This window comes from Lithobates pipiens, unplaced genomic scaffold (assembly GCF_037356315.1).
Source record: "Lithobates pipiens isolate NorthernLeopardFrog02 unplaced genomic scaffold, aLitPip1_a1.2 Scaffold_19, whole genome shotgun sequence".
NCBI classification, from domain to species: Eukaryota; Metazoa; Chordata; class Amphibia; order Anura; family Ranidae; genus Lithobates; species Lithobates pipiens.
The window spans coordinates 236321399-236348630 of NW_027507764.1; the positions used below are offsets into that span (position 1 = coordinate 236321399).

General features: G+C 42.7%; 1 protein-coding gene across 6 annotated transcripts in view; it reads left to right on the forward strand.

Annotated features, from left to right (window-relative positions):
* Window positions 1-21865, forward strand: part of TPPP (tubulin polymerization promoting protein) — a 74668-nt gene extending 52803 nt beyond the window's left edge. For 2 of the 6 annotated variants that reach the window (XM_077491798.1, XM_077491799.1), the window contains one exon: window positions 20617-21861. In XM_077491798.1, the coding sequence (XP_077347924.1) occupies window positions 20617-20814 (198 nt within the window). In that variant the 3' untranslated portion in view covers window positions 20815-21861. Of the gene's footprint in view, window positions 1-20616 lie in introns of all 6 variants that reach the window. The other 4 variants (XR_013277579.1, XR_013277578.1, XM_077491796.1 and 1 more) reach the window with 4 other exon arrangements.
* Window positions 21866-27232: the final 5367 nt, after the last annotated feature.

The window sequence follows — 27232 nt, forward strand, 5'->3', positions numbered from 1 at the left end:
TGTGCTGCGCGACTCGCGCATGCGCAGTAGGGAACCGGGAAGTGAAGCCGCAACGCTTCACTTCCTGAATCCCTCACCGAGGATTGCGGCGGCAGCAGCCGAGAGCTGGGCGATCGATCGGTCTCAGCTGGACCCTGGGACAGGTGAGTGTCCATTTATTAAAAGTCAGCAGCTGTAGTATTTATAGCTGCTGGCTTTTAATTTTTTTTTTTTCCAGTGGACTCCCTCTTTAAGTTAGACAATATCAAAATCCAAGAACATGCACAGTTGACATGCACTGGGTACCAGTGTGACAGCCATACAATGAGTTGTGCCCGTCCAAAACTGTATTATAGGGCATTGCAGCCCACCTTCTTTATTTAAAAGCAAGTTGATAAGTTATAGAGATAGTTCTTCCAATGCAGGGGGGTCTCACCATCAGTGCAAAGACATAACAAAAGCCAATAAAAGATCGACTTGGCCTTGTGTTTTGGATCATTGTCATGTTGTCCAAGTATGTACCATGTGCAGCTTCCTGGCTGATAAATGCAAATGTTCATCCAGTATTTTTTGTTAACATACTGCATTCATCTTGCCATAAATTTTGAACACATTTCCTGTCTTTGTAGCGCACACATCTCCAAAACATCAGCGATCCACCTCCGTGTTTCACAGTAGGAATGGTGTACCTTTCATCATAGGCCTTGTTGACTCCTCTCCAAATGTAGCATTTATGGTTGTGGCCAAAAAGCTCAATTTTGGTCTCATCACTCATAAATTACTTTGTGCCAGAAGGTTTGAGGCTTGTGTCTGTGCTGTTTGGCGTATTGTAAGCAGGATACTTTGTGGCACTTTGCGTAGTAATGGCTTTCTTCTGGCGACTCGACCATGCAGCCCATCTTTCTTCAAGTGCCTCCTTATTGTGTATCTTGAAACAGCCACACCACATGTATTCAGAGAGTCCTGTATTTTCTGTAATCGATGGATAAACGACTAACAGATTCTCCCACCTGAGCTGTGGATCACTGCAGCTCCTCCAGCGTTACCAAATGCCTCATGCCTGCTTCTCTGATTAATGCTCTCCATGCCCGGCCTGTTAGTTTAGGTGGACGGCCATGTCTTGGTAGGTTTGCAGGTGTGCTATACTCTTTCCATTTTCTGATGATGGATTGAACAGTGCTCTGTAAGATGTTCAAAGCTTGAGATATTGTTTTTATAACATAACCCTGCTTTAAATGTCTCACAATGCTGTTTGTTTACTAAGGTTCTCTAACAAACCTCCGAGGGCTTCACAGAACAGTTGTATTTATACTGAGATTAAATTGCACATAAGTGGACTCTATTTACTAATTGGGTAACTTCTTATGGCAGTTGGTTCCACTGGATTTTAGTTAGGGCTATCAGAGTAAAGGGGGCTGAATACAAATGCATGCCACACTTTTCACATATTTATTTATAAGAAATTTGGAAACCCTTTATCATTTTCCTTCCACTTCACAATTATGTGCCAATTTGTGTTGATCTATCACATAAAATCCCAATAGATACATTCACGTTTTTGGTTGTAACATGACAAACTGTGGAAAATTTTGTGTGAATACTTTTTCAAGGCACTGTAGACTCTTTTTACACAAACACAGCCTGCTTGTTCACTACTCCTCTGGTACTTCAACGAATGGCTCTGACCTGTCCGCAGTGCGCTAGAGTGCATCTCATGCACCGCATCGGTAGGAAGCAGCCCAGCACACTGTGAGACAACATTCAACATGGGTTTACACACTTTCCCGTCAGTTACCAACACTATTATTTCCTGTCAGTGTGTCTCCGGGTACCTTAATCTGCACCTCTGCAGGTAATGGACAGAATTTCAGCTACTGCAACGTCTGTTTGGGCTTCACATGAGGTCTAGAAGATGAGACAGTATACACGCCATGTACCAACCACTGCTCAGCTGCACCTCAGACCGCGCTAGCAGGAATGTATCCCATTACACGGAGAGACTTATAACATGTCTGTCATTTCTGATTTCTCTAGCAGTTCCCCTAAGCACTCTCTGCACAAAACAGCCGCTGGAAGCACTCTTGCAGAGAATCGTGAGACCATTTTCCATAAAAGTAACTGACATTGCAGTACCATTGCCTGTACCACCTGTCTCCACTGATTGGTACTACACAGTACCAGGCCATCTATGGAGGACACACGCAGGCGTATAGAGAGAGTTTTTTTTTTTTTCACCAATTCCAACATTTCCCATAACATCTTTATTATTTCTAAACATTCCACATCTAAACACAGAACTTTAGGGACTCTTCCCTTACTAGCAACGTGTAGAGGCTCATTTGCTATGATTCGAGGGGTAGAGACACTTAGAGACCTCCACCTCATAGGTAACTGACACAACTTGTAGCTCCCCTTGATCACTGCCAAACACAGGTGTCATACTCATCCTCTCATTTTCAGCAACACTGAGATTCTCCGAGTCATTATCCAGAACACTGTCATTCTGATACTCAACATTAGCCATCTGTTTTGCTTCAGACAAAACCTCTGCCATGTACGCACCCTTATCCGATCCTTCTGACTGGAGGGGGTTAACTTCTGCAACAGCCAACACACCTGGGACTACAGGCTCTGCAGACTCTCTTTACCACAGCAACAATAGTGTCCACCTCACTATTACCTTCAAAAATTTCTTTCCACTATGCTAATACCTTTATGGCCAGACTATCCCAGTCTATCCTGTCTGTGCTCCGGTCATCAGCACTCCGTAGCACTGCTCTAGCTGCCAAGGAGACACAGGTGGACAGAGGGGCTCAACACCATCTGACACACTACACTTATCAGTAATACACTTCTCAACATTATCAACATTCCTGCCTTGTATAGACTGCCTTAGCACATTAGGAGTTTGAGACTGTAGGATATTTAGTACATCACTTCTCACCTCTTGTAAAACACTCGCACGTCAGGGCGGCCACACAGTTGTTCTGGAAAACCCCAACCTCAGGTACCCTAAACTCCTGTGAGGTCTCCAGAGACATATCTGTTGCACGTGTCATGGTTGCTAGGGTCAATGGCACACATCTCTCAGTGGTCACCCCTGACATATCTGGATGCAATACCACACTTTCACCACCGTACACTGACAATGCTTCATTAACTTCATAAGGGTTTTTCAGTCTTAGCAGGCTGCATCAACCTATTATTTACCTCAGCATTTTTAATCGGCTTAGTGCACCACACAATTTATTCATTTTTATTACTTGTCTTTCTGCTACACAGTGCTCTTCCTGAAAACAAGTCCTTATCAGAACTCAATCTTGCTGTGGGTTCAGCATTAACTTGTGCTTCTCCGTTACACAGCAGCAAGTCTCTCTTGAAAGCAGATCTCCTCATCGGATTCTCCACCACTTCACTGGTCTTGAACACATGAAATAGGAGAAACCCTGATGGTATTCATTCCAGGGTTCTAAGAGAACTTTGAGATATAGTTGTTGGACCATTAACAGATCTTTGTAATCAATCTCTTCTAACAAGAGAAGTTCCTCATGACTGGTAGACAGCTAATATTTTACCCATCCACAAGAAGGACAGCAAGGTAGAAGCTAGCAATTACAGGCCACTGAGTTTAACATCAGTTGTAGTCAAGTTAATGGAGTCAAAAGAAGGATAATTGATCACTTAAAAATACACAACTTGCTGGACCCAAAACAGTATGGCTTTACTGAGGGCAGATCATGTCAGACTAATCTGATTTTATTTTTTACTATATTACAAATGTTTTGGACCAGGGTGGTGCTGTGGACATATCCTATCTTGATTTCAGCAAAACATTTGATACGGTTTCACATAATGATCGAATACATAAGTTGGACAAGCTAGTACTTAACCCTTGGGTGGTTCAGTGGATATGCAGTTGGCTAAAGAATAGATACCAGAGTGTGGTTGTAAATGGGGTTCATGCAGAACAAAGACCAGTAAGACTAGTGGTGTACCACAAGGCTCTGTACTATCTCCTGTTCTATTTAATCTATATGTAGGTGATATAACTAGGTTTGTTGGGCAAGGTGTGTCTTTTTGCTGATGGCACAAAGGTGTGTAATAGGGTTGATATTCTTAAATGTGTCTGTAACATGGAACATGATTTGGCATTGCAGGCTGAAAGATCGGTCAAAGCAGTGGGGACTACGGTTCAATGTTTGTAAATATATAATAATGCATCTAGGGAAAAAGAATCCCCTGAGAGATAGTAGAACATTGGGTTTACTTATTTCAGATGTTTGCAAAATTAGCAAACCGTTTAACCAGGCAGTTGAAAAAGCAAATGGAATTCTGGGATGCATGATTAGAGGGATCACAAGCATGAGATAGGAGGTTCGGATTCCTCTATATATATCTTTAGTGAGACCTCAGTTAGAATACTGTGTCCAGTTCTGGAGACCTCACTTATGGAAAGATATATAGAACGAGTCCAGAGACAGGTATAACAAAAATGGTGAAAGGTTTGGGGGATAAAACATATCAAGTGCAACTTCATATGCACAGTCTGGAAGAAAGAAGGGAAAGGGGAGACCTGACTGAAACCTTTAAATGCACATCAAGGGAGTAAGTAAAGTTCAGTAGGGCAGTTTTTTCAATATGAAACCAAAATCAAGAACACAGGCATATGACATCAAACTAACTGGAGGAAAGTTCAAAACAAATCTTAGAAAGTATTATTTTACTGAAAGGGTAGTTGAAATAAATGTGGGGTGGTTTTGGATTCCCCCTATTTATTATAAATATGTATTAACTTGTCTATTCCTATAGTCAGCTAGTCTATCAAAGCTCTGATACAGTTAATGGTGATGGTACAATGCTAGCTATAAAATAAACGCATTGCTTAAATAAGCAAGGGTTTCATTTATTCACCAAGAAAGTAGAAACACTAACATAAAACACTAAAATATTTCAGAGCATATAAAACAAAAGAACATATATAATATGCTACGTAAGGTTGTCTTCGAGATGCTGTCTCAGCTGAGCTCAATGGAAAAGAGGCAATAAGAAGTGACTCTAGCTGGCCACTACTTTTAAAGCTCACTCAGACACCACCCACACAAACACCCACTGCTGGCCTGTCTAGCATTCTGACAAATGAAAATTGATAAGAGGCTGTCCTGTTCTTCTCTTGCTATCCTCCAGCAAGCATGCTGTAATCTCCACTAAGAGCAGCAAATAGTCTATGAATCACTGATTCTGACCTGGGTCATCTTTTCAGTAACAGCTGGCTTTTGATGTTCTATAATTTAGAATTTTGGCATCCTAGGCTACCCCAAACAGTATCCAGGCTAGGTGTAACCAGATTTCTCAGTTCAGAAACATCTTACAGTAGAAAGAAAAACATGTTGCCTTTCAACAGTAGTTGATGCTTGGAATAAATTAACAGCAGAGGTAGTGAGACAGTCAACAGTAAATAGCTTCAAACATGCTTGAGACAAACATAGAAACATAGATCTAACCTCAGACACTGAAGCTAACGAAAAAAAAATGGGCAGACTCAATTGACTACTCTGTCTCTTTCTGCCGCCACTTTTCTATGTTTCTTACCATTCCAGTTGGCAGATGTTGGAAACTTCAGTTGAGGGCGTAGTCCCTTTTTGACTGTGCTCTCACAGGTTAATGCCCTCATATGTTTGCAGGGTAACATTGGAGCCTTCTTAAACTCTCCAGTGTCTCCTGTAGGAAAAATCGGTTTCCTGTTTGCCAGGAGTAACAGCAGACCCAAACATATGGTCAGACCCCTTGCAGGATGCTGAATACTGTGCCCTCTTCTCTGGGCAGACGACTTCACAGGCACAGGCATACGACGAAATCACCAGTTTCTTGGGTTTTCTGACACCCCCTGTAGGCTGAACAAAATGTTCTCCATGGTTGCAAGGCCGACAATAGACAATTTTGCTCAAACATCTTCACTCAGTATCTGCGCCACATCACTGCTGTAGATTCTTCCTTCTGCAAACAGACTTTCTCCTGTTGCTATGAAAGACCACATTCTCCCCACAGAACTTTTTTTTCCAGCGCTCTCTAGAGCGTGTCGGGTCGTAGTCATCTCGGTTATGACCCATCAAGCTGTACACCCCTTGGTACTCCTCTGTCAGAAAAGGCTGCACCAATTCAGCCCAGCAGCCTCTGGGCCACCCTCTGTAGGAAATAATCATGGCAAACTCATCCAAAAAGTCCTCAACATGTTCAGAAGACAACATAGGCCATATGAAGGCAGCTGCACAGATTTCTCCTTTGTTGCCAGTGATGGCTTTTTTTCACTTTTCCCTTGCTCCAGTGTGGCCAAATGCAACTTGCACCAGTCTGTGGCTTGTTCTGTCAGTAACAACCCCTCCAGCCACAGAGTTCTGTCTCTCATCTCAGCAAATCGTGCTTCCTTTTTGCGTTTTGACTGCCCCATCTCTGCAGTTAGACACACAACACTTTTTAACAGTTCATTTTAACTCAGGAAACGATAGCGTACCGTCTCTTTAAGACTTGCAAGCAGTACACATCTTCAAGCAGACTTCATAGTAATTACAGTAATTCTGGTCTGTGAGGATCTGGAGCCATTTGTGCTGCCCGCATCCTCCACCATATGTAAGATTTGGATGATTAAACGATTTAAAGATTCTTAGCTAGAAACTCGAGCCTATCAACATTTTGCGGCTTCAGTGCATAACGGCGACAAGAGACAATGTTGTCCCCTGTGCTAAAAACCCTTTCAGAAGGGGAATTGGTTGCAGTAATGCAAAGATATTTTCTGGCCAGTGTAGGCAATCTCGGATACTTCTCCTTGTGAGCCTTCCACCAGACTAATGGATCATCTTCACTGTCAGTATCGCCTAAGAACAGGTAAGACTGTATCTCCAAGGCCAAGCTGATGGATTGTTGTTGCTGTGAGCCTGAGGCTGGATCTGGTGGCTCTTCATTTGTTTGTGCTGCTTTGAAAAAGCTACCCAAGGTCGTTCAAGTCTTCTTTGCAGGACTGCTACTACTACTAGTAGTGTGTAAAAAACTGAATGGCCTCACAACATAGTGAAATGTGATTACAGATACAGCATTACATTGTGTACCATCATCCCAATTTTATGTGAAATGGATATTGGAAAATCTGGTCCCCAGCCAGAAATACCAAAAAATAAAGGGAGCAAGGGGTCTATTGTGGTACACGTCACAAGATACAAAATCAATTAGAAAAGCAAATATATAAAAAATATTATATCAATTTATTTAGTCATAAAAACAAATAACAATACAAACAATCAAGGGCTAGTAGAGGAGGTGAAGTATTTCGACTAGTTTAGCTTTTCAGCTTCTTCAGGAAATACATACATCTAAAAAGATATATCAAAATTAAATGTAGAGCATCTAAATAAGGTATAATCAATAATACTGTGAGAAAAAATGGGGGGAAAAAAGGGGGAAAAACAACATTACAATACAGGTAAAGAGGAAAAAGAAACAGGGAAATAAGAGGAGGGGAAAGGGAAGAAAACAAGACAGTTGATAAGGGAAAGAAAAAGAGGCCTAAAGGAGGAGAAAGAGGGAAAGGAAGGACAAGGGGAGAAAACTGGTGAAAGAAACCAGTGGAGGAGGGGAGGAGGGGGAAAAAGAACAGGGGGGAGGGAAAAAGGAGAAGAATGAAAATGAAAGTGAAAAAGGGAGAGGAGGACGCGGGGGACTGGATGTTGTCGCCCACCCTGGTGTACCATGCGTTGCAATCTGCGGACGGTACGAAGGGAATGATATCACAATGCTACCAGATGCTGCTGGCGCGGTACCTGCGTGATCACCCCTGCAACGCAAAGCCGCTCTGGGAAAGGGACGTAGGTCAACTCATGGGCGAACAATGGGATGAGGCCTTACAAGCCATAACCTTATGTTCATTAAATGTGGCGCAAAAAGTATCCCAGCTCTATATTATACTGAGAGCACATTACACGCCTGTTAAGCTCTGCAGGATGGGCAGGCTAGATGACCCCTTATGCGATAGGTGCAGGCAGCATGATGGGGACCTCATCCACCTCTTGTGTCACTGCCCGAAGCTCCACAGGTATTGGAAGGAGGTAGTTGACACGCTAAATATGGGGTTTCAAATACAGATACCTACCGATCCCATATGCTGTATTCTAGGGGTCTTGGAGGATGTGATTCCTGAGGAGCCGATCAGGGTGGCAGTCTCCAGGGCGCTATTCCAAGCTAGGAAACTTATTTTACTGGGCTGGAAATCCCAAGTGCCGCCTGTAGCAGCGACTTGGATAACGCATATGGGGAGCACCCTCATAATGGAAAAATCCATATACCAACATAGGGGGTGCCCGGGAAGGTTTGAGCACCTATGGTCCCGATGGTTGGACACGCCAGGGCTGAGCCCAAATGAGCTTGCAATGTCCAGACTACTACAGGGTCTATAAACTGGATTGCTTGGGTCGGGCAGGACAGGCAGAATGTGGTAACCCTGAGAATGGAAGCTAACGGAGGGTATTGGGTGATAATGTCATGCCTGTATGTACATTAACATGTGAAAGATGTTTGTCTGTAACTGCACTGGAAATTGTTGTATACCTATGTATCTAATAAAAACCGTGTTGATTCAAAAAAAGAAAAAGAAAAAGGGAGAGCAGAAAAAAAGAAGAAAACAAAGAAAAAAAGAGAAAGGGAGGGGAAGGAGAAGAAAAGGAAAGGAGGACCAGGGCGGGGGAGAAAAGAGAGAACCATAGAGATGGGAGGAAAGGGGAGGAAGGGGTGTGGAGATCTAGACTTCTCGTTAAAAAGTAGGTGTGATGGTGGACAAGTGAATGGGGATCACCGCATGCTGAAATATAAAAAACAGACACATATAAACAGCGTGTAATGAAACTAGTAGTAGTTGTAGGGAGACTTTTCTTAACTGTTGTTAACTTTTGCATCTCATCTTTTAGTCTGTTCTGGACAGCAGTTTGGTTATCCTCATTGGCATAAGTCATCCTAAACCCAGGATCAAGGGTTGTGGCTATGTCAAGGAGGTCTTATGTTCTTTGGTCATAATATTTTTCCTCCAGATACCACATGATCTTTGATTTCTGTGCGAATATTGTGCGAATAAGATTAGAGTCATCTTCCTTAACAGCCAAAACAGAAGACTGAAAAAGGTGGAGAGCAGGTTTCACAGAATAGACACTGACATACTGCTCTCCTGAAAGAGCATCTGTGAAGTCTGCCAGTGGGGTGATGTCAGAAACCATGAATCAGACTGAGACATAATAATAAAAAAGTTAAACAGAGTAAACGTAGTCAAAGCATAGCCAGAGTTCAGGAACTGGGACAGATAGTCATACAAGCCAAAATGTCAGTGAGCCGGAGAACAGAGTAGTAGAACAGCAAGCAGGATCTGGAGCCAGAAGGAATGTCAGCCAAGCAAGTCTTTAGCAGGAACACAGGATAGCATCTCTAGAAATGTGACCAAGGTGAAGGCAGAGATCCTCTGGACTGGACAGCTTAAAGGGGTTGTAAAGGTTTGTTTTTTTATTTTCTACATAGGTTCCTCTAAGCTAGTGCATTGTTGGTTCACTTACCTTTTCCTTCGATTTCCCTTCTAAATGTTTTTTTTCTTTGTCTGAATATCTCACTTCCTGTTTCTCCTCAGTAAACTTCTCACCATCATCCGAGCTGGTGGTTAGTCAGCCAGAACAGCTTACTGAACAGCTTACTGAGGAGGAACAGGAAGTGAGAAATTCAGACAAAGAAAACAAAGAAAAAAAACATTTATAAAGGGAAATCGAAGGAAAAGGTAAGTGAACCAACAATGCACTAGCTTAGAGGAACCTATTTAGAAAATAAAAAACTAACCTTTACAACCCCTTTAAGTAGGTAGGACTGACGAGCAGGATATCAACAGGTGAGTCACTGTGGAGAGATAGGAGCTGGCAATTAGCCAACAGCTGAGTGGCCAGCTCAGAGAAGGAAGGGTTGAGCCCAGCCCTGACAGGTGACAGTCTTGTCTACAGCCTCTGGCACCTCTAAGTATTACCATGTTGGCAATAGGTACCTAGATTTGTGGTCAGTAGAGAGGACATGGGTGATGTCCTCACTGTAGCCTGCCTAGATCCCCAAGACTCTGACTTGAGCTTGTGGTCTGGTAAACAGAGTTGTTTTTGTGCCTTAGAAAGTTCCCTCTTCCTCCTCCAACTGTAGCTGAAACACCCAACAAGCTTTTTTGAACAAACCCATAGCACGCTCAATTTGTGGGTCCTTCATCGCATTCTCTATTGCGAGATGAAGCCTATGGCTAAAACACTGTAGTCGTGTCCAGTGATTTATGGATATGGATTTACTATGTTGGTTCCATTGTCTGTAATGATGCACATAAGATTTTCCTCCACCAGTTTCCAGTTTGAGAGCATCCTTTTAATCCCTGCGCAAAAGCTTCACCAGTGTGGTCCTCTGGGAAAAACCCTGTTTGTAGGCAACGACTTTTCATCTCAAAATCATCAGTAATGAAATGGATCGTAAAGCTCATGTATGGTTCCATTGCTCTGCTGGACCATAAATCTGAAGTTGCTGCAAAATTGAGTGCATCTTGCAATTCAGTTTCAACAGTTTCATGACATTTATTGTACAGAGCAGAAGTTCCAACGTGAAAAATAATTACGAGAGGGCATGCGATAGTGCTTATCAAGGGTTTGAATATGTCTTTTTTAAACCCGTCTTTTACAGCAGTGGTCACGGGAGCCATATCTTTAGCCAGGTGAAATGCAAATGCGTCCATTATTTCTTTGTACCTGGGAGAGGTTGTTGGGCGCGGTGTTGCATTGAATATTGTTGCTTTTAATTGATGTTTGTTTTGTCTGGTTGCAGGTACTTTGTGATTCCGATTTTGTTTTTCTGTATCATCTCATACTGTTGTATGTGATTACGTTTCAGGTGCACAAACAATGGCTAAACATTGCTTGCACTATATGGTTTTCTGACACCCATGGATCTCCAGGGAAGCCAGTGCCACCTACGACCTTCATGTTCCTGCTGTAAACAAGAGGTAGCAGTGTTGGTCAAACTTGTGCACCTGCCTGTCACTACACAAGAGACAGTAAATTTGGAGCCAGTTGATGTATGATAGGATGGGTTCATTGAAGCACCAGCACTTTAAAGTGTGACATGTTTGTTTATGGAATCACTGAAATATTATTGATTTAAAAAGGACATTTTAAGGAGTTGATATGGTTTGTTCAATATTTAATTTATTTTTATGCTGCAATGTTACAGTATTCTGTAAGAATTCACAGGACATCACATCATATGCAGGATTATAGTTTGAAGATTTTTTAATAATTATTTATTTATATTGATTGTTTGCATGGAGGGTAATAGCAATCAATAGTAAGGGTATAGACGTAACAACAGTTATAAATGTTGTGTATGATAGGATGGGCTATCTTATTACAGATAATGCAGATGGGGAGTTGGGGACTATTATAGCCCTTATCAATGTCAAAGGGTCTCTCTCTCTCTCTATGTGTGTGTGTGTAGCGCCGGGCTCCTGAAGAGCACGCACGCAACAATGTTTTGTACATTTTGTTTTTTCCTAAGACCATAGTTGGGTTTTGGGGTTGATTTCAGTAAATTATGGATTTGGCATCAGTTTGGCTGGACTGTAATATTTTCTGCCTGGTCATAGGTGTAGGTGTCACCTTTGACAGGCATTGGGTACCAATCTCTCTCTCTGAGCCAATCAGCGGGTGTGTTGTCTCGCTGTGTATTTCGGGAGAGGGTACTTAAGGTGCTGAGATCATGTGGTTCTGGGTTCTGGTGCAGAAGTATGTGATGACTCCTTGGTCCTGGTCCTCCTGACCAGCCCCCAGAGGCCCTCATGGCCTGAGGTGTGGATCCATCCATTTCCGAGTCTCGGGGCTGGCTAGCCCGAGGCACAGTAACTGGAAGGAGGGTTCTGAGGTGGTCTGGTGCCGTCTCAGGTTTGGAGAGGCCCAGCAACTGGAAACGCAACCAGGGGAGGACTCTTCGGAAGAGAGCCATGCATGAGGCTGGCTGCTCGGTAAGAGCCTGGAAGCTAAGCTGAAAGGATACTAATGCCCCGTACACACGAGCGGACTTTTCAACATCCAAAGTCCGAAGGACCGAGTCCGTCAGACTATCCGATCGTGTGTGGGCTGCAACGGACTTTTGATTCGCCAAAGTCTGACGGACTTTAGAAATGAAGCATGCTTCAAATTTTCCCGAAGGAACTCCGCCGGACCCGGTCCCCTTCGAAAACTCCGCTCGTGTGTATGCTACTCCGACGGACTAAAACCGACGCTAGGGCAGCTATTGGCTACTGGCTATGAACTTCCTTATTCGAGTCGGGTCGTACGTCATCACGTTCGAATCCGTCGGAGTTTAGTGTGATCGTGTGTGGCCAAGTCCGTTCGGCCGAAAAGTCTGTCAGAACTCCGTCGGAACTCCGGCGGAACTCCGGCGGAACTCCTTTGGAAGTCTGTCGGACATAAGTCCTCTCGTGTGTACGGGGCATAAGTGAATCCACATTCGGACCGGCTGCAAGATACTGGTACTGTAAGAGAGTTCCTAATTTCATCCTTCAGTTACAACTAAGTTTTGTGAGAGACTTTCTGATCTGTTTTAAAGTTCTACAACCAAGTCTGTGGCAGAGACTTTGCTAAATTTAAATCACCTGTCAGCTGCTAAATTCACTAAAAGGGGATTTATCTGATAGATGAAATATCCAGTTGCGAATGGATATTCCCTGGATCACCTAGAGAGAGACGTTTCAAGTGTCAGCAGTTCCAAGAGTACCTGAGCTTTCTTACCCATACCCTCTATTCTCTACTGCGAGACTACTGTTTAACGTTTTTTTTGCAAATAAAAATTCCTAAAAGGATTCAAGTGTCGGTCTCTACAGTTTATTGGGCCACCAACCTCGGGATACCCCTAGACGAGCATGAGGTGGAGAAGGTAACAGTAAGCCAAAACCAGCCGCTCCTTCGGTGGTCAGTTCTACACATGTGGGCTCGCAGTCCGGGATTTATCGTTACCTCTCGCAACAGAAAGAACTGTACATGTGAGTTTATGGAATAGAGGATGGAAAGTTTTTTTTTGGACTGCGCCATTTTGTGTAGGAGGAGCCCTGGGAAAAAGCCTGTGAAGTTGTGCAACCAGAGGAACCAGTGGGAGGAGCTTTGCCTGTTTCGTTTCCCTACACGAGGCACCGCGTGAGTGTGTTGTAGGAGGAGAGGGAAGCCAGTTGTGTTTACTGTGCAGAGAAAATAAAATCTTTTGGAAGTGAAGATGTTCCCGAGTTCCAGGTATATAGTCTGTTCCAGGACCCAAGATGCCATCGGTGAGGGCCCCACGAGTGTGCAGATGCCTGGTACCGTGCTCACCAACATGGGGATCCACCTGCTGCCGCAGGGGCGGTTTATCCTTTAAACCTCTGGGGACATTGAGGCCCTCGGCATGCTTTGCGGAGGATCTGAGGGTCTGGTCACAAGTCCCTGGCCGTTTATCAGGTGTCGGAAATGCGGAGATTACCTCTTCAAGGTGGAGAAGCCTACAGAGTCGCCTCAGGCCTACCATATGTACTGGGCCACGGGAGTGGCCAGCAAGGAATCCATAGTTTACGCTCAGGCTGTGAGGCCTACAGTTTCGGCATCATCCCCTGTAGCCGGTGCTTTGGAAAAGGACATTACTTCTTCTCGAGTTAGAAAATCTACCCTTGAGATTATGGACACAGCTTCGTCCACCACTAATGCTACTGCTATGCCTGCTCTGGAAAATGTGGAGTGGGCAAAGACTTCCTGTGACCACAGAAAAGGACCACCCCCCCAGTCCGGTTGAACTTCATCGGAAGAAGGCGACCACCCTGGAAAAGCCAACACAATCCACTGGTGAGAAACCTGGGGAAACTGTGGGGAGAGGGACTGTGAAAGGTTATTTGTTAGCAGAAGAAGTACAGGACTCAGATTCAGACTCTTCTTCTAACACTGGGGACGTTGATGAGTTGCTGTGGGCTTGTGGGGATGAGGTGGCTGCTATCTGTGCTGACATTTCGGGCTGGTTAGCCCTTACTTCAAGGAGCGAAATGCCACGGGCGGAAACCCCAACCACTGTTAATATGACATTGCCAAAACCCGTGAACTTGCCAATGCTTAAAAGGGACTCTGCTGCTTTGGTGCATAAATCCCCACATTCGAAGGGATGGATGGAACTGCCCGAAATCTACCGAGACTCGCAAGATCTCAGAGACTTTTGAACAAACGGGTGGCAACGGAGTATGGACTAGAGTTCCCATATGTACCCAGGGAGATAATTGACATAATTGAGGAAAATCGTGAGAAGTGGTATGCAGAGGACGTCTGGAACTACCTTAAAGTTCCAAAGCCACATCGCAAGAAGGCATTTTGTCCGGAGATGTATGAACGCTTTCTGGGTTGTCTACAGCACTGGAGCTATGGCCGGCATATCTACACAGATAAAGTTGTTATTTTCAGGCCAGACAAAGACAGTGCGGTGTACTTCATAACAACTATGGATGAGAATGGAAGAGACTTGACTTTACCCGATCCACGGTTTTATTGGTGAAAAAATTACTTGAACTAAGTGGGTTTTTTTGACGAAAGAAGAGTTTTTCTTCTCCTTTCTACCTTTCTTGAAAGTACAAGAACTGTGGGGTAGATAGGTTAGCTGCTAGAGCTACGTGTCAAGACTACTCACTGGACACCAGTACTTGCTTTCAGGGAAAGGAGTTATCGCCTAGAGAGAGACATTTCAAGTGTCAGCAGTTCCAAGAGTACCTGAGCTTTTTACCCATACCCTCGCTACTGAGAGACTGAGTTCTATTTAAAGTTTTTTGCAAATAAAAATTCCTAAAAGTATTCAAGTGTCGGTCTCAACAGTTTATTGGGCCATCAACCTCGGGATAGATGAGCATGAGGTGGAGAAGGTAACAGTGACCCCAAACAAAACCAGACGCTTCTTCGGGGGTCAGTGCTACATATATATATATCTACAGATTTATTTCAAATGGTTAAAGAAAAACTATTTTATATAATATAATTATTATTATTATTTTTTACTTAACCATTTGAAATAAAACTGTAGATCTGTGCATGGGGCCATAGGGACAACTAGGATTCCCCCCTCCTCTGTAATGGGCTTTCTAAATTGGTGATCAGAAACAAGTGCAGTGATAATCAGACACACAGTAAAAATAAGCAGCATACATTTCAGAGGATTAAAAGCATACCAGGCATGTACACGGCTGAGAGGGATCAAGGGTGCGGTGTCCTTTGTCTGAAGAAGAAACGCAGTATTGCCTATCCATAGCATCACCATCATGTTCTGTGCTCACTTCAGTTCCGGTATCAGTTCCATTTGTGTTCCACGCTGGCTCCATCACAGCTTACGGCTTCCCCTCCAGTCCAGGTTACCTTACCATCCCGCCACAATACTGATGCCAGCATCCCGGGACACCCTTGATCTCAGCACGCTTTTTATCTCCTGAAATGTGAGCTGACAATTTGTACTGTATAGTTTTAACCCTATCATGACTGCACTAAGAACCGTTCAAATGCGGTATTGAGATTGTGTGGGGGGAAGAATTGCGATCACGATTCTCCACGAATAATCTTGCAGCTCTGATCAGTAAGTGCACTTACAATGGGTTGCGCCAGTCCAAAACTGTATTTTAGGGCATGACAGCCCACCTTTATTTAAAAGCAAGTCAATAGTACATACATATAGCTCTTATTACGCATCAAACACCTTTTGGTCTGCCTAACCATTAAACACATCCCAGGGTAATGCGCAGATGCGGTACTTTAGCTCTGAGTCTTTCCTTACAGCTTCCTAGCTGCACTTGTCCCTCCTGGACTCTTTCTACAGCTTCCTGGCTGCTCCCGTCCCACATGGACTTTGTCTCAAGCTTGAACTTTCCGCTGTACCAACCTGACCTTGATGCATGGTAGCATCTCACACGACTCCTTTCACACACCGTGACCTCCCTCGGGAGGGTGAGACTCTGAGCTCTAACACTGGCTCTATTTTGAAGCCAGCACACACCAGCATAATCAGCCCGGTCTTGCTCTATAACAGAGAAGACCAATTCAGGGATACATGGACACTGTGGACTGTGTATAGTTACGCTTCACAGCACATTGACACAATAGCTAGCTTTTCAAATTCTAAACATGGATTGGCTGAGACTTGATTTGCAAAGCTTGTAGATGATACCATTTGCTCCTCCCAAGGGAAGGGGCAGCGGGAGCAGTTGGAGTGCAGATTATTTTTTTCTTCTCCATTCTCTCCTTACGGCTTCTTTGTTATATTTGTTCCCTATTAAAGTTGGGAACCATAAACCCCAACCTTTTTTGTTTTCCTCCTTGCTTCCCTGCTATGAGGGGGGGGGGGGGGACACTTTTAATACTAAACATACTTCACATTGAAGCTGCCTAGATATTATGTATTTGGCAGTCTAAGGGCTAGACATAGGGCACTAGGCTCACGAAATGTATGTAGCACTAGCAGCAAGGATTTCAGGCATTCCACTGAGTATAACATATTCCCTCTGTATGTTATATGGATATGATTGATGTTTAGCAATCTGTCTATTCGGGGGTTACTCCTTATCTTTGAGACTGCATGCCTTATCTGTACCTTTATGGTGATGCCTTTCAGGCCTGTTCTGCTGCCTTGGAACTTACAGTATATATACATAAAAAAATAGAAAGGGGAAAATCAAGAGTAATCAAGAGACAAACAGAAAACTTGTGAAAGCCTGGAATTAGAAAGAGATGAGAGAAAAAGGGGGGGGGGGGGGCATGGGGAGGAAGAGGTAGGAGGGAAATTTTTATATTTTCATACAATCAGGTGGCAGCGTTGTACTAATCTGTGTACCATTTTTATTTTCTTGTCTGTATAACTTAATTAACTACATTGTAGATTGACAAATGACAAAATAAAAAAATAATAAAAATCCTGCCTTTTACAAACTTTAGCTGTTTCAGTTCAGGTAAAGGCAAAACATCCCCCCTTTTCTAGGCAGATATTGGCAATTTTGATTCACTGGGAAAGAAAAATGTCCCTGACTGCAAAATCATACCAGATTGAAGGAAAAAGTTTATCCATTTTATTTTCCATTATTGCCACTCTTGCAGTTGGGTTGAACCACATAACTCTTGCTGTAAACAATCTTTCTGTACTGATGGTGTATATATATATATATACATACACACACACACATACGACACTTGTCTTTTGTGCAGGCCTTGTCCTCTTAAGTTGTTTTAACTTGAAATTAGAAGTTTTTAGACTGCTTTCACACCATAGCGTCGGCGATAAAACGGCAGTGTTTAGCAGCGTTTTACCGTCGGGTTTGCAGCATATTTCGTCCGCTAGCGGGGCTCTTTTACCCCCATCAACGGCCAAGAAAGGGTTAAAACCACCCGTAATACGCCGCAATTGCAGCGTTTTGCCGGTGGTAAAACGGCAGCGCTGCCCCTATTCATTTCAATGGGGAGCAGCAGTAAACACAGTGCTCCTTCACCGCTCCAAAGAAGCTGCTGGCAGGACTTTTCCTGACATCCTGCCAGCGCACCGTTCCAGTGTGAAAGCCCTCTGGCTTTCACATTTGAGTGAATGGAGCAGCAATTTGAAGGCGGATTGCAGGCGCTATTTCTAACGCTATAGCATCTGCAAAACGCCCTCAGTGTGAAAGGGGTCTAATGTCGCATACATATGATCGGAATTTCGGCCAGAAAAAGACTGATGAGAGCTTTTCATTGGAAAACGCGACCATGTGTATGCTCTATCGAAATTTAGCTGTCCGAATTCCCGCCAGCCAAAAATTGATAGCATGTTCTCAATTTTCCAGACGGAAAAACTTCTATCGGTAATTCCAATCGTGTGTATGCAATTCTGACATGCCAAAAATCACACATGCTCAGATTCAACTACGAGGCAGAAGCTATTGGCTACTGGCTATTGAACTTCCTTTTTCTAGTCGCGTTGTACGTGTGGTACGTCACCGTTATAAACGATCGGAATTTGGTGTGACCGTGTGTAGGCAAGACAGCTTGAGCCGAATTCCATCGGAAAAACCATCAGAGCTTTTTCCGATGAGAATTCCGATCGTGTGTACGCATTAGTCTTATTCTATATTGAAATATTTCAGTATTACAGGGCACCTAAACTTTTCGAGACACACACCTAAACAGCGTGGTATTACATTTAACCACTTGCAGACCGGACCATTTTGCTGGTCAAAGACCAGACCACTTTTTGCGATTCGGCACTGCGTCGCTTTAACTGACAATTGCGCGGTCGTGCGACGTGGCTCCCAAACATGGACAATCTCCAGTTTCCAGGCATAAATAACAGCTTTTATTATATAAAACTGCATGCAGGACACTGGGCAGACCACTAGGGACAAAGGGGATGTGAAATTATTACATACAGCAATGTAATCTGTAAGATTACATTATACTGTATGTATACTGTGTGTGTTTCACTTTTTGAATTTGGCGCCGATCTCCGTCCCCGTAATAAATATCCCCCAAAAATATATAAAAAAACATTTTTTTCCCTCAGTTTAGGCCGATACGTATTCTTCTACATATTTTTGGTAAAAAAAATCGCAATAAGCGATTATTGATTGGTTTGCGCAAAAGTTATAGCGTTTACAAAATAGGGATAGTTTTATAGCATTTTTATTAATAATTTTTTATTATTTTTTTTACTAGTAATGGCGGCGATCTGCGATTTTTATTGTGACTGAGACATTGTGGGGGACCCATCGAACATTTTTGGGACCATTGTCATTTATACAGTAATCACTGCTATATAAATGCAGTGATTCCTGTGTAAATGACACTGGCAGTGAAGGGGTTAACCAGTGGGTGGCAGTGTAGGGGTTAAGTGTTCCTAGGGGTGTGTTACTAACTGTGGGGGGGTTGGGCTTTCATTTAGTGTACACTGATCTCTGCTCCAATCACATGGAGCAGAGATCAGCGTCACTAGTTGCTAGGCAGAATGGAGAAATGTTGTTTATACAGCATTTCCTCCATTCGGCCGCTCCGTGAGACGATCGCGGGGATGCCCGCGGCGATCGAGTCCGCCGGTCTCGCGACCGGACTCACGGGGGTCCCGACCAGCGCGTCGTGCGCTGGTCGGGAAGTGGTTAAAGAGGAACTGCAGTCTGCTCACATAATTTGTAATAAAAACATATTTGTCATTCTGAAGCTTCCCTCCAACCACTTTGCATATTATATATATATATATATATATATATATATATATATATATATATATATACTGTGATTCTGTACTTGCCAAATATGTTTCAGAAAGCTCCCTCCACTAAGTCTGGCTGCAGCCATTTTAACTATGGGCAGCTGAAGCTGCTTCCTGTTCACTTCCTGGATTTACACAGACACACACCTCCAGCTCTGCAGCTCTCATTGGCCCTCTTATGAGTCACCCCCCCCCCTCCCTTCCTGGCAAACTTTCAGGAGAGTTATGCCGCGTACACACGAGCGGACTTTTCAACATCCAAAGTCCGACGGACTGATTCCGTCAGACTATTCGATCGTGTGTGGGCTGCAACGGACTTTTGATTCGCCAAAGTCTGACGGACTTTAGAATATGGAACATGCTTCAAATTTTTCCGACGGAACTCCGCCGGACCCGGTCCCTTCGAAAAATTCGCTCGTGTGTATGCTATTCCGATGGACTAAAACCGACGCTAGGGCAGCTATTGGCTACTGGCTATGAACTTCCTTATTCGAGTCCAGTCGTACATCATCACGTTCAAATCCGTCGGAGTTTGGTGTGATTGTTTGTGGCCAAGTCCGCTCATTCGAAAAGTCCGTCAGAACTCTGTCGGAACTCCGGCAGAACTCCTTCGGAAGTCTGTCGGACATAAGTCCTCTCGTGTGTACGGGGCTTTAGAGAGAGAGCTGTGCACAATGTCATAAGCCTAGGCTAATGACTAAACAAGAAATAGGAAGTGGGCTGTATAAGGTATTTACTGGCAGAAAAAAAATGTTTTACTATCCAAAGTTAAAACAACAAGGGCAGAAGATTTAATAGATTGAAAGTTGAAAAAAAATTACTGAAGGTCCGCTTTAAGAAAAGGCTATTGCGAGGTGAATGTTTGTTGAGAATGTTTCTTAGGCCTGCCATACATGGTTTGAATCTCGGCCAGTTCAGCAGGAACTGGCCGAGATTCAAACCGTAAATGGCCAGGCTGAATGTACGAAGTTAATCAATCAACTTGGGTATAACCAGACTGCCAGATTCTTACGATTATTTCTAGTGGCTGCTATAATCACTGTCTTCTCCCACTCGCCCATGCCCCCCTTTCCTCGCCGGGAGAAGACAATTGCTGATTTCCGTCAGCGGTGACCGTTTTCACAGGAAAGAAATTTGCACCGTATATCGCCAGCCTTATATCCACCTTCAGGCAGACAACTATTTGTGCATGTCCAGGGCCATTGAAGTGAACCTATTGAAACATAATTTCCAAAAGTTTGGGTACACAAACACATTTTACTGACTAGAAAATCTAAAATCTTGAGTGTATTGAGAATTATTGTTTTTGATGCTCTTTTTTTTTTATTTTAACAGAAAGCAGTATCCTCTCCAACTGTATCCCGTCTTACAGATGTGTCTAAATTTACGGGGTCTCACAAGGAAAGGTTTGATCCTTCAGGAAAAGGAAGGGGCAAAGCTGGCCGAGAAGATTTAGTTGATCGTTCTGGATATGTTGCAGGTTACAAACACGCAGGCACATATAATCAGAAAGTCCATGGGTCGAGCAAATAGGACACAAAAAATATCAGTAAAGAATATTGTTTCAGCCAAAAGATGGTACAGGATTAGCAATGTTTTAATGTTAACATCAGCTATAATTGTGTAGAACAAGAGAAGCACTTCTAGACATTCCCCTAACGTAAAAAGATGGCAATGCCCATGTATGTGTGAAATTTTCAGCACTAAAGTGTAATAAAGGCATATAACATGTTACTCCATATTCATATGATTGGTAACAAAGTAAAACACTTCTGGTCCAATTCACACATTTAGCAATTTCCCAAATATTTAATTAGCATTTTTCATTCTTGTCATGCATTAAAGTTTGGCGTGATTTTTTGTGTGTTGTAGATAATTTTTGCTTTAGATGGATCCAGGGCCGGTGCTACCACTAGGAAAACTAGGCAGCCGCCTAGCGTGCACTGCTGACTAGGGGCGCCCAGCCACTGGTTTCCCTCCACATCTGCATGCTCTGCAGGCTGCAGCATGTAACTAACTCAGTCCCACCGGTAGTGTAATTCGTGTTTTCTTAAACTGTTGCCACCTATAATTAGTTTCTACAACTAAAAAAAAAAATGGATGTGAACTGAGCTGAATTAAAGCGGATGTGCAAACTGATGTAAACATGAATCCATATTCATCTGTTTTTATTCAGCAAAAACGTGACTGAGCTGATGACACCCGTGTGAAAGGACCCTAAGGGCTTTTGAGATGCCTTTACTATGCATTCACAATGACTTCTGTGGAGGAATAAAAGCAAAGCACAACCTGATCTCATATACCTGTGTACTCTAGTCACACTACATATGGTAATACAGCTATAAAATGCATTCATTTTTATATACAGGACTGTGAATAGATCCTCATGCTTATTACATAGATTCATGTCAATTCTTCTAAATTCTTATTATTGGATTATTATTATTATATTATATATTTTATATTATTATTATTATTATTATTATTATTATTAATTCTAATGTAATTTGTATTATGGTTCAATTAATTGTCACTTAAATGTTTGTTATTGTGTACAACAATTTTTTTGTGTTTGTTAAAAAGTTACTTTTAGCTGTCATTGTTTTGGTAAAAATTAATAAATATTAATTATTCATCTTAATATATATATTTCATGATCCATAATGTATTCTACACATCAAGTTGATTGAAGGGTTGAACAAGCTTTTTGTAAAATTGATCCATTGGCTTTCTTTTGTTAGATAGAAGCAACTTGGAAGGTAATAGGGATTACTAGGCTTCTCTGTGAACTTGTGACCGCTCTATGGCAACTCTGGATAGACAGTGGTAGGAGATCTATGAAATCAGTGCACCAGTTGGCTGAGCTACAGATTCAGGACCTACTATTCCTGATCTGCATAGACTGGATACAGAGGAGTCATCCGGGGTAACAGACCATCAGTTCCTTCATTAAAAAAAAAAAAAAAAGCTGCAACTTACCTCTTTTACCATCACATAATTGGTTATCATATATGCCCTCTTGTGCTAGTAATACATTTAAGAAATTAACTGCTTTTTTGAAAAAAAAAAAATGTAAAAAGCCACATACACACAGTTTTGAAACACACCTACTAAGTTATACATATAAGGTAACACCACTAAACCAAAGAGTTGTAAAGGTTCCTAATTAGTCATTTATTTACAGTTTTTGGATTTTTTTTTATTTTTTTGGATCTTTTATAAACACACACAATTTTGGGACTAGATTTATTTGTTCATTATAAAACAAATATATTTTATAATGAATTGAACATTTAGAGATTTAGAGATAGTGCTTGTGTGCACTAAAAAAAAACAGCTAAACTTACTTTTTTCTGAAAATATATATTTTCTAAAAAAAATGATTTTCACCTATTGGGTGATATACAAAATCGAGACTACCAACATTTTATTATACTTCTTTCACAAAATTATATTTATTTTTTTGGAGGGTCCTTAGTAAACTTTTAAGTATGTAATGAATTTATTAAATGGAGTATTAGATCCCGCACAATGTTTAAATGGTAAGGCTGCTATATACCTCAAAAATCCCACTGAAGTGGGATGGTTTAGTAGGTATATAGGGAGAGAGGTGTAGGTGGCGTTGCCTCTTTTTAATGTGTTGTGATCAAAATAAAACAAAAGTATCTATATGAATAAAATTGTGTACGGTCTCTTTAACCACTTGCCGACCGCCGCACGACGATATACGTAGACAGAATGGCACGGGCAGGCATATGGGCGTATATATACGTCCCTGCCTTCCCGCGGGTGGGGGGCCCGATCGGGCCCCCCCCCCCGGTGCCTGTGGCGGTCGGTATTCGTTCGGGAGTGATCCGGGATGAGGGGGCGGCCATTCATTCATGGCCACCCCCTTGCGATCGCTCCCGACGAATATAAATGCTCCGTGACATCACTTCCTCTCCTGTAATGTAAACACAGGCAGAGGAAGTGATGTAATCTCTCCTCCGTGTCGGTATTTTTCTTTCCGGCACCGAGGAGAGAGGATCGGTGAGTTGCACCAACACGACACTACACAGTAGAACATGCCAGGCACACTCACACCCCCCCTTCACCCCCCCAATTACCCCTGCCCCCCCAGTCACAGCGACACCAATTGCATTTTTTTTTTTTTTTTTGCATTGGTGTCATTTGTGACTGTAATAACTGTTAGGGCAGTTAGGGTTAGCCCCCTTTAGTTCTAAGGTACCCCCCTAACCCCCCCAATAAAGGTTTAACCCCGTGATCACCCCCCGTCGCCAGTGTCACTAAGGCTGGGTTCACATTGCAGCGGTTTATGAGAACGGATGTGATTCGCACCGCACTGCAGTGCAAATCACATCCGATCTCTGTGCGATTCGAGTTCAGCCATACAGATAGTATGGCTGAATTTGCGTCGCACCCGCCGCACCCACCGCGAATTCGCACGGGACCCTTTTTTTGGTCCGCAGCAGAATCGGATCGCATGGGTGTTCACACCATGCGATCCGAGTTTGCAGATCGCACTGCGATATGCGAACTGATCTGGGGGTGTCATTAACATTTCACTGACACTCCCAGCAGTTCGCATAGGGCAGTGTGAACTGCCGCCGGGAGGCATGCGATGCGGGAACCCACCGCGGATTCGTGGCGTTCCCGCATCGCTCCAGTGTGAACCCAGCCTAATAAGCGATCATTTTTCTGATCGCTGTATTAGTGTCACAGGTGACGCTAGTTAGGCAGGTAGGTATTTAGGTTCGCCGCAGCTTTTTATAGCGCCAGGGACCCCCATATACTACCGCATAAAGCCCCCTGATTGCCCCCTAGTTAACCCTTTCACCAGTGATCACCATATAACTGTTACAGGTGACGCTGATTGGTTAGTTATTTTTTTTATAGTTTCAGGGCACCCGCCATTTATTACCTAATAAAGGTTTAACCCCCTGATCACCCGGCGGGTGATATAAGTTTGAGGGTCAGATAAGGTCTGCGTCGCCCCAGGCAGCGTCAGGTTAGTGCCAGTACCGCTAACACCCACGCACAAAGCATACACCTCCCTTAGTAATATAGTATCTGTTCAGATCTATATTAGCGTCGCCAGCAGTTTAGGTTTCCCAAAACGCATTGTTAGCGGGATCAGCCCAGATACCTGCTAGCACCTGCGTTTAGCCCCTCCGCCAAGCCCAGACCAGCCCACCCAAGTGCAGTATCGATCGATCACTGTCACTTACAAAACACAACACGCATAACTGCAGCGTTCGCAGAGTCAGGCCTGATCCCTGCGATCGCTAACAGTTTTTCTTGTAGCGTTTTGATACAGTCGCTGACAGCCTAGGTGCTTTTTTACCTGTGAGTCTCACTAGTGTACCCCTAAATTTAGGGGTGTCTACTTTCCAAAATGGGGTCATTTGGGGGGGGGGGGGGTTGTGCCATCTTGGCATTTTATGGCCTTCAAAACTGTAATAGGTAGTGAGGAGTGAAGTCAAAAATTTACGCCCTTAGAAAGCCTGAAGGCGGTGCTTGGTTTTCAGGGCCCCCAAAAAGTCCCACATATGTGGTATCCCCGTACTCAGGAGAAGCAGCAGAACTTATTTTGGGGTGTCATTTCACATATGCCCATGGCATGCGTGAGCAATATATCATTTAGTGACAACTTTGTGAAAAAAAAATAAAAAAATATAAAAGTTTGTAATTTTCCCGCAACTTGTGCCAAATATAAAATATTCCATGGACTCAACATGCCTCTCAGCAAATAGCTTTGGGTGTCTACTTTCTAAAATGGGGTCATTTGTGGGGGTTTTGTGCCACCTTGGCATTTTATGGCCTTCAAAACTGTAATAGGTAGTGAGGAGTGAAGTCAAATATTTACGCCCTTAGAAAACCTGAAGGCGGTTCTTGGATTTCGGGGCCCCGTACGCGGCTAGGCTCCCAAAAAATCCCACACATGTGGTATCCCCGTGCTCAGGAGAAGCAGCAGAATTTATTTTGGGGTGTCATTTCACATATGCCCATGGCATGTGTGAGCAATATATCATTTAGTGACAACTTTGTGAAAAAAAAATAAAAAAAAATTAAAGTTTGTAATATTCCCGCAACTTGTGGCAAAATATTAAATATTCCATGGACTCAACATGCCTCTCAGCAAATAGCTTGGGGTGTCTACTTTCTAAAATGGGGTCATTTGTGGGGGTTTTGTGCCATCTTGGCATTTTATGGCCTTCAAAACTGTAATAGGTAGTGAGAAGTGAAATCAAAAATTTACGCCCTTAGAAAGCCTGAAGGCGGTGCTTGGTTTTCGGGGGCCCGTACGCGGCTAGGGTCCCAAAAAGTCCCACATATGTGGTATCCCCGTACTCAGGAGAAGCAGCAGAATTTATTTTGGGGTGTCATTTCACATATGCCCATAGCATGTGTGAGCAATATATAATTTAGTGACAACTTTGTGAAAAAATAAAAATAAAAATAAAAGTTTGTAATTTTCCCGCAACTTGTGGCAAAATATAAAATATTCCATGGACTCAACATGCCTCTCAGCAAATAGCTTGGGGTGTCTACTTTCTAAAATGGGGTAATTTGTGGGGCAATATATCATTTAGTGACAACTTTGTGTAAAAAAAAAAAATAATTTTTTTGTCATTATTCAATCGCTTGAGGCAAAAAAATAAAATATTCAATGGGCTCAACATGCCTCTTATCAATTTCCTTAGGGGGTCTACTTTCCAAAATGGGGTCATTTGGGGGGGTTTTGTACTGCCCTGCCATTTTAGCACCCCAAGAAATGAGATAGGCAGTCGTAAACTAAAAGCTGCGTAAATTCCAGAAAACGTACCTTAGTTTGTAGATGTGACAACTTTTGCGCAAACCAATAAATATACAGTTATTGACTTTTTTTTTACCAAAGACATGTGGCTGAATACATTTTGGCCTAAATGTATGACTAAAATTGAGATTATTGGATTTTTCTAATAACAAAAAGTAGAAAATATCATTTTTTTTCAAAATTTGCAGTCTTTTTATGTTTATATCGCAAAAAATAAAAATCGCAGAGGCAATCAAATACCATCAAAAGAAAGCTCTGTTTGTGGGAAGAAAAGGACGCAAATTTTGTTTGGGTACAACATTGCATGACCGCGCAATTACCAGTTAAAGGAGCGCAGTGCCAAATTGTAAAAAGACCTCTGGTCATTGACCAGGAAAATGGTCCGGTCTGAAAGTGGTTAAATATAACGTGGATAGCAATCAAGTGTACCGTTTCTTTAAATATTTCTTTCAAAATTTCCTAATGTGTAGGGTATATATAGTACTATGAAATTTGCAATAACGAAGATTTGACGTGCTGAATGTGTAAAAAAAAAATAGACCCAATATCCAAAACTATATAAAAATATCAGAAAAAAACTGTGATATAATTTGCATAATGTTAGTCCACAATATATCATATGAAACTGCATAAAAATAAAGTGTGCCATGTGCTTAATGTGCAAAAAATATATACATATATACCATGCCTTGCAAAAGTATTCTCCCCCTTGCCATTTTTTTGTGTTTTGTTGCCTCACAACCTGGAATTAACATGGATTGTTTAAGGATTTGTACCATTTAAATTTACAGAACATTTTCTTGTTAAAAAAAAATAAAAAAATTACAGAACATGCTCACAACTTAGATTTTTTCTTTTCTTGTGAAGCAAACAACAAATAGGACAAAACAGAAAAGGCCAATGTACATAACTATTAACCCCCCCCCCCCCCCCCCCAAGTCAATACTGGTAGAGACACCTTTTGCAGCTCCAAGTTGCTTTGGATAAATCTCTATGAGCTTGCCATATCTTACCACTGGGATTTTTGCCCATTCCTCCTTGCAAAACTGCTCCAGCACCTTCAAGTTGGATGGTTTGCGCTTATGAATAGCAATCTAAGTCTGACCACAGATTTTCTATTGGATTGAGGTCCGG